The sequence below is a fragment of the Anarrhichthys ocellatus genome, unplaced genomic scaffold, assembly GCF_004355925.1.
Source record: "Anarrhichthys ocellatus isolate YVR2014 unplaced genomic scaffold, GSC_Weel_1.0 scaffold24, whole genome shotgun sequence".
Lineage (NCBI taxonomy): Eukaryota > Metazoa > Chordata > Actinopteri > Perciformes > Anarhichadidae > Anarrhichthys > Anarrhichthys ocellatus.
Window position 1 is genome coordinate 9,446,697 of NW_022280054.1, and position 8,683 is coordinate 9,455,379.

The window sequence follows — 8,683 nt, forward strand, 5'->3', positions numbered from 1 at the left end:
GTGTGTGTGTGTGTGTGTGTGTGTGTGTGTGTGTGTGTGTGTGTGTGTGCACAGCTTATTCCCCATGTGCCTAACATCATTATATTCCTGTTTCACCATTTGCATTGCTCGCCATTTGCTCAGCATAGCACGAACCCGCACTCGCACAGACATGCAGGGTGCAGCCAAGGGCCTCGCTGAGTGACCCCTAATGCATGTTACATAAGAGCCGAGGTCCAATTAACTCCCCACCCTACATATGGATCCAAGTAGCAGCAGGGGCCAATATATTGTATAGGAGCCACTGAGACTGAGGGGGAGCTTTGGCATTTGCAGCGCAGTGATATTTTCACTCTTTCTTGAGTCTTTGTCTCTTTTCTCTTTCAGCTATTCAGCTGACTACTCGCAGCCTGTACTTCTCTGACACGCACGCACACACACACACACACACAGCTGTCTGTACCCCCTGCACCACACCAATGAAGAGTAACATCACTGCAGTGCAATAGTGAATCTCTGCCACACACTGTTGCCTCAGGACTGATGCCGACTGTCAAGGACAGTGTCAGAGGAACTTCTTCTTTTTTTCCATCCAGAGTTACGAAACTAACATCTGAGGTTTCTTTTGTTCTGTTCTAAATCAATATTGAAACGGTTGGAACAATGGTGAAAGCTGCTGATTGTTGTGCTGTGGCGGCCTCCTATCGTTCTCGGGACTCTCTGCAGGGGTGTGATGAGGCACAACTGTCACAAGCTGCAGCATCACAAGATTGAAACAGCAGACTGACCGAGCTATACGTCCTGACTCTTCACTGATCAGAAGACTTTGTGGTGCAAGTCTCTTCTTGCACAGTTAAGTTTGCAGGTTATTGACTTGTGCGTCAGCTCTGACCCAGATGCACACAAGCAGAGCAGGTTCACCCAGCCAAGACTTTAATGAGTCTGCTATCAGAAGAACTAGAAGAGCAGGGTTCTGTAAGGAACTCCAAGCCGGAGAACACCACCTGTGTTCATTGGTAGAGCTCCGTCTCCTCATGTGGAGACATGCCTCTTTAAGTTTATAGGTGGCTAATTACACTCAACGGTGGATAGCACACCTGCCTCCTGTCTTCCTACAGCTAAACATGGACAGAACATACTCCCCGTCTTGGTTAGTGACTACATGGGCGTATATCATCAAGTATTTTTACCCAGCATTGCTTCTTAGCTGCTGTACATGTTTGGTTACTGTACACAGGCTGCTTCTGCTAACAGGTCCGTCTTTGTCTGTGTTATCTTAAGAGTCCCGCCTGTTTCTCCAAGGTTAAGTGCTCCGATTGCAACAGGAGGGGGCCGACTAGTCTGCAAACATTTGAACGGAAGGCGTTGCAGTCCAGCTGTTCTTTGCTTTGCTTTCAATCTAGCAACCTGTGTTGATGTCTGTTTGGTGTTTTTAGCCACAGCTACAACGCCATCACACTTCTTAACCTTCGGTGTGATGGCCGTTTTTTTTAGGTGAGAGAGGGATGATTTATTAGGATATTTTTCAAGGCAGTGTAAATTATTCTGCATGTTGTATAGCTTTTTCTAACAGTAGCCCATCTCCAGCTCAGCATATGGCAAACAGCTGGCTTCCTGTACTGACCAAGGAGGTCCCAGGATAATATACTGTAGGGCTCTCTATAGGACACACACACACACACACACACACACTTTGAAGTATATACAACTTAATAACCACAGAACCTTTGACCTGCATGTTTCTGCCAATTCCAGTCAAATTGAAAGAAGAAGACGGTCGTGAAACTTCTCCAGGTCTCAACTAAACAACCACAACAGACTCTCGCATTACCAGCCCACTGTTTCACCATGACTAGAACCACATGACTAGAGCTGCTGTGTGTGTGTGTGTGTGTGTGGGTGTGGGTGTGGATGTTGTGGTTAAAGTTGCTGGCAACCTGTCTTGTGATGCAACAGTTGTTGATGGGAAGGTGAGCCAGAGTAAAGCTTACTGTAGTGTGAGGGCAGGTGTTGGTGTGTTCATATTGGATGTTATCAGTTTAGCCGAGCAGAGGTCACATGTAGAGTCGTTAACAGATACTCCTACACTATCCCTCGCCATGTGTTTATCTACTTGAAAATGTCCAATAAAATAGTTCAACCCCACTGAGATTGTGAAAAGGCTGGTCACGATAACGGCGTTGGTCGGACAATGTTGTCTGATAAACGATATTATTTTCATGTCATTTATAGACCGCTTTATGCCACTGATATAATGATATTATATAAAACACAATAATCCAAGTACATCCTTTCAAACAGCAGTGAACTTTTAATTCTTAAGAATATTGGAACATTGGGATTAATATGTGAAACAAATATTCTAAATAAATGTAATGAAACCATGCAATCAAAACAATAAATAAAATGTCTGTTCAAATTTGCGCAGTGCCCAACTCTTATAGTATGAAAAGCCTGCTGGTAATTCTGGCATCTTGTTGGCTAACACGTTGGTGACACTCTTATGTCAACAAACACGCATGTAAACACAACAAGCAATATCTAGATCATCAAGAGTAATTGATGTCCCTGTATCGTATGATAAGTTAAATTATCGTGACAGGCCTAAATGTAAAGCATTGTCACGTAGTTTATAATATCCCATAAAGTTGATCTGATCAGATATTTTAAATGTTTTCCTTCATATGTTAACCTATTAACTAACAATAGCGTTGCTGAAAGTACATTGTAGAAGAGAGCTTCAAGTAATAAAGCGTCCGTGTTCCTTTTTCCAATTTAGTCATGAGGAGAAACGATTCTATTTTAGTGGCAAGAGGTTAGACGTTTTTAATTCGTCTTACAGTCTTTGATAACATTTTAATTTACACTCGGTTAGAGAGTATGCAGCAGGGTTCTTCTGATTTGTTACCACACTTCTGTGAAGAAGAGGCTTGCCGTAGACATCCCTGTATTGTTGTGTTTTGTGTCCCAGCTGTTATTGTGGTGCTCTGTATTACTGAGGAGGACAGGACTCACCTCTGACTTTAAATTAAAACACTAATAGATCTGATGCTCTGTGTAAAGGAAACCCGGCTTTTTACAAACAGCCCACCTTTGGCTGCTATTAAAACACACAGGATGTAGGCTGATCTCTGCATGGTAGTATTGCAGGACTGAACAAAATGTTCGTCTCGTACTTTTTTGACATGTCATGTGACTGAATGCACTGCATAACAAACGTCACAATACAATTAATTTCTTTTAAAATGTTTTATAAGATGCATAAACATCAGAAAACACTGAGAAGAGGAGACATTTCAGACAAGTCCCACCCACTAGCAATAACAATAACCATAACCATACATCTGACCAAAATCTGTTTCCATTGGCCACAAATGGAGCCGGGTCCTTGTGAAAATATGAGGCTTGTGTGCGACGCCACATTGGATCCTGTGCATGTGGGTCGGTTAAGATGCATTAGCTACAAATTCTAAATCGCCATCTAATCCAGGCTTCATGTGCTGTGGTCGGTCCACGATCAGTAGCAAGTTCAACCACAGCCTCACAGGTCAGAGGATGCTCATGGACCTAGAATAACAACACTGTGCTTATTACAGTGAATAACAATGGGCTGCAAAGACTGTGAACACTGAGCATACTAAATAGTGCCCTATGTGTCAGTCAGACTGCTCATTGATAACCTCTCTGCTCTGGAAAACAGCCAAAGCATGAAGCAGGCCTTCCATAAACATTACAATAAAGCTTGGCTCTGCTTCAGAGTCGGATGTATTCGTTTAGTTTTCGGGCTCTTGGCACACGCGGGTGTGAATATGATGAGGGTGCTGCAGTTTTACAGTGTTTTCCAAATTGTTGTCAGCTTACATCCTCGCATGTCTGCACGCCAGCAGCATATAAAACCTTTTAATAGGCTGTAAAAGGAACCAAAACATCGCGTCCATCTCCCAGCATACAGCGTGTCCGTTCAGACCACCTGGGTGTGAGGAGGGTCGCTTCTGCCCCCACACTTCCTTCACCACCGCCACGTTACCGAGACACCGTGAGCCTCAGTCCGGATAACTTCAGCCTGTTTGTCATCTGTTCCTGCTCCTTATGTAACTCAACCACAACGCCTGCGTGTTGGGAGGAAAAAGGGCGGAGAGGAGACAAAGTGAAGGCTCCTCAATGAGCTCACCGCCAAACCAAAAAAAATCCCATGTGGGTTCAATTGACTCTATTGTATTAGTTTAATGAGAACATCTATTGACCCTGTGGTACCAGGACACCCTATTGTAACAATAGAATTAAGATTATTACAAAGTATTAATAACCAACTGTATGATATAATCCTTCATGGGCTACTATGTAGTAACAAGAGTATGCAGCTTTTAAACAAACACTGCATGCAGTGAGTTTTCTGATCAGCCCGCAGAGAGGAGGAACCAAACAGTCTAATAAACTGCTGGACTAAATACCTGTACTGCTGCCAGCGTTTTCTGTACAAGTGTCGGTGTAGAGGGGGGTTGGCGGTTGTGGGCGGTCCTACATCCCCTGCTGTCCTCATTGGCTCCCCACTCTTCCAAAAAAAAAAAAAATCACCACATGTCTCCAACTCCTCCCTCCTATGGCTTCTGCAGCGAGAGTTTGACCCAAGTCATATGTGTCTGTACTGTACGTGGTGGAGGATGTTGCTGAATAAATAACGAATGTTTAGAAAACGGTACGGACACTTGTTCATTATTTTCAAATCTCGTCGCGAGCAGGCTCACAGCGTGCTAGGCTCAAACAGTTACGCGTAATTTATTGCGCGATTTGGAAACACGCGCCTTACTTACGCGGAATAAATCTGTCATTTTCCACTATATTACGACCAGCGACAACGGAGGAAGTTGAGAGACGTTTCGACATGACCGAGCACGTGACTGTGGGAACAGAGTGAAAGTTTTACTCTCTCTCTCTCGGACCAAGAGAACACCTGACAGCCGTCCTCCGTCTGCGCTGCGCCCCGTCGCCGGCATGACGCTCGGAGCGGTGTCCGGATCCGACGGCTCGTCGGCGGTCAGCTTCTGCTCCTGCTGCGGGGCCAAGATGGTGCCCTACTTCAGCGACGACTCGGTGGTGTCCCAAAATCAGATCAACCAGCTGTGAGTTAAAAAAAACAACAACAAACAAAGTGGCACGTTTTGGACATCAGGTCGTATAATGGAATATAATGTAGGTTGAGAAGGTTTTATACATTAATAGACAAGGACACATGCTGAGACCGGTCACCAGACAGCACCTGATTACATATGAGCACAACCTCACCTCTAAAATATAGAAACTGCGAGGTTACTGTCTCTGTTTGACTTGTTGTATTGTGGCTAGTCTGCCTGCTAATAATACATGTAAATGTGGATTAGAAGTTTCCTCATTCAGTCTGTGTTTGGACATGGTAGTAACAATGTTTCCGGTTTTTAACACTGTGAGTAAGCAGAGCGTGGGTAAAAGTTTTGCAACATCTGTGTTGCACGCGTTTCCTGGTGACGTAGAAGGTTCTTACTCATCTCGCTGCTGCCTTTTTGACCTTACGAAGACAATGGCTCCGCGTGCGGAGTGACTCACCCTACCTGTTCCACAGGTCCAGGACCTAGCAATAGCGGGAAACCACAACGCTACTGATTCACCTGATTTTCCCATCAGGAGTTTTTGTCCCTTTGTATTTGTCCAAGGCTGGACCTTTGTGGGGTTGCACCTGTGAGTGGTTGGTGTTATGAACATGGTTGTTATTAAGGGTTAAGTAAACATTCTGAAAAATAACTTGAACAAGCCTGAAGAAGACAAAAAAAGACAGCAATGTTGTTTAGAATTTATATATTTCTGTATAAAATGTGCTGTATAACTACAAACTTGCCGCTGATCACAAAGACTGAACTCACTCTCACGTATCATGTTTCTGGCGTCATTGATACTAAAGCAGCGATGTGAGGAGGTTCACTCTAATCAATCCAACACTGATCTCATCTGTGATCTTCGGTGTCTGCGGACATCAAGGCAAAGTGAGGTAACGGCTCCTTTCTGTTGTGAGATTTAGGATTTATTTGACTGGTACGTGCGGTGAAGACAAGTTTGCCCTTCAAGTCCGGATCAAAGGCTGGTCTCTGCATGTGGAGCCGGCTCAACAAATTTGGGGGAAAATTACTGCAGCTGGATTAAAAGATGATGAAATCAACATCACCCAATTCAATCTGTTTCGTTTCTGTGTTTCTGATGTTGTTGTGTAACATTTCCGTGCAGTCGGTAAGAGGTTGTGCCCTGCATGAGAACTGTTCTTCTGTGGCGGTTTTCAGGAAAGTCGAGGTCCGCCTCTCGATTGCATCGTTTCCCAGCAGTCTTACGCATGATTGTGCAGTGAGGCGATTAAGCAAACATTTAATGTTTATTAGGGTGCACCCTGTCTTTAAAGGAAGTAAAGTGAGTTTGCATAAAGAAGGTTTATGGGAAGACGTTACTGCCAGACGCATACAGGCGAGTGTGTGTGTGTGTAGTAAATAGCAGCAGATGTGGGAAATCTTCTGACTTCCTGGATTGGTTGGCCACGTTGCATGATTTGTTTTTTTTTTTAATCACCACTCCCTTGTATTGCTCAGGATGGCCTTCATCACAAAGCGGGGGGGGGATTTTGGCATCCTTTCATCCGTAGCACCTACAGTGTGTCGACATGTGTGTGTGCACATAATGTCTGTTTGTTGGTGGTGTGGACGCCTGTACGCGGCAGAATGTTTTAACCGGGGGTTTTGAATGAGTAATTACAAGCCTTGAGGCCGTCGGTGGAGTTAAGTGTTACCTGTGGCTGAACGGCGTCTAAACCCTCATTGTTTTCCCAGCAAGTGTGTTTAGAAGTGCCAGTAAACCCCTCTCTTCCTCTGTGTTTGTGTTGCGTCTTTTCCAAAAGGAAACGGAAGAGATCGAAACGTGTTTGTGTGAGGAACTCTCAGCAGCTGGATATAGGTCACTACTTTATGCTTGTGTGTGTGTGTGTGTGAAGCTTCTACAATCAAATAAAGTTAAGTTTGTATCCTTAGCGTCAGTAAACGACTCGAGATCAGACCAGCTGTGTAGCTACCTGATAGTGTCTGTTTGTTAATGGATGCTCCGCAGGTTGACAAAAAGTACAATTACACTTTTTCTCCTTTTTTTTTATTACCACAAGCTGTTAAAGTGGGAATGGAAGCACTTATTGAGCCAATGTTGCTACCCACCGAGCTACAGATGTCCTCATTCGACCAGCATTCAGTTTTATTTCACCGAGCTTCTTCAGCATATACACTTTTACTGCCTGTAGTTTGTTTTAACTGTAAGTTAAAATGTAATCTGAGTCCTTCTCAGAATAGCACGGCACGGCGGGGCGGGTTGTTTAGTCCACTAAGGTGGCTGGTGCTTGGACCACGGCCGGCACGCTGGATTATTAACGAAACCGTAGCAGTAGTGGAGCCAAACATGTGGGTGTCACTCGCACACACCCAGAGGACACACTCTACGTTCATGACGCCCCATGAAGTTCTCATCCTTCTGTCACTATCTTCTGCTTGTGACACATTTTCCGTGGCTGAACTTCCAAGCAGCAGGGCCTAACGTGCACCTGTGGACATGCAGACATGTCTCACACACACACACCGGCTAACTCCCTGTCTTTCCCATGGGCTGTATCCGTCTCTGGTGTAAACTCATAAGGCCTTAGGGGGGCTTGCCCTCCATAGAACCAGGCCCTATATTTATCCCTCTCTCCTCCTGAGAGTGACTAATATGGGCACAGGCAGGAGGGGGGTCTCCCACTTATCTGCCCACTATGTGGAGTGGTCCTTACATAGTGATTATCTGTGACTGTTGCCCTAACAAGTACCTACTGCTTCACTTCTGCCCAAAACCCGGGATGGCCGAAGCCCAAGAGATGAACCGCTCCGCTCTCTACACACTCTGACTAGGCCTCCTCCTCATTTACATACTCTGTGAAGTCAGATGTAGTTTAACTCATTGCCCTTTTCTTTACATTCCTCCACTAGCTTTATCCTTCTGTGTGTGTTTTTGCCCTTCAATGAGTCTGATTGAAATTGGCACCTTTGCAGTTGTCCTTTGTTGTTGGAGGCGTAACAATGAGCTCAACATGCAAATATCGTACTTCATCTGGCTACATGCCAACAGACTGACTCGTGTTGTTATCGGTCTCTGATGGTTCATGTCAGCATTACTAATGCAGCCTATCGGTTCCAAATCACTTCCGTCTACAAGCAGCTGTATAAATTGACATCGCTAACGTCGTAACAGTCATTGATGCAGAGATATTTGCAAAATGGGTTCATTGTCAGTCAGATTATAGTGTGTATGTGGCATTGGCTATTTTTAATAATTAATCATTTTGTTTATGAAATGCAAGAAAATTGTTTATATAATTTCCCACAGCCCAATGAGACGTGTTCAGAGTCCTTGTTTTATGCAACCAACAGTTCATAATCCTAAATATACAGTTTTACATGTTTCTGTACAAGTAGCCTCATAGCAGTCCCTATAACAGAGCACATGCAGGCTCCAGTGTTGAACCTCTGCAGAAGGCAGTCGTGTCACAGAAAGGCTTTTATGTACAGTAAGTCTTCTGAATGCAGTCTATCAATAGCTGAGACTTTTTAAAGGACGACAGTATTTTTAGAAGAGCTGTAGTTGAAAGTCGTTCACAGCCCCCCCCCCCCAACCC

The 8,683-nt window shown here is 44.5% G+C and overlaps 1 protein-coding gene across 1 annotated transcript in view; it reads left to right on the top strand.

The window, feature by feature from the left end:
- The first annotated feature begins 6 nt into the window (after positions 1 to 6).
- Positions 7 to 8,683, top strand: part of ssh2a (slingshot protein phosphatase 2a) — a 22,971-nt gene continuing 14,294 nt past the window's right edge. Inside the window, 1 exon segment of the mRNA XM_031860494.1 lies at positions 7 to 5,099. Within this exon segment, the coding sequence (XP_031716354.1) occupies positions 4,972 to 5,099 (128 nt within the window). The 5' untranslated portion in view covers positions 7 to 4,971.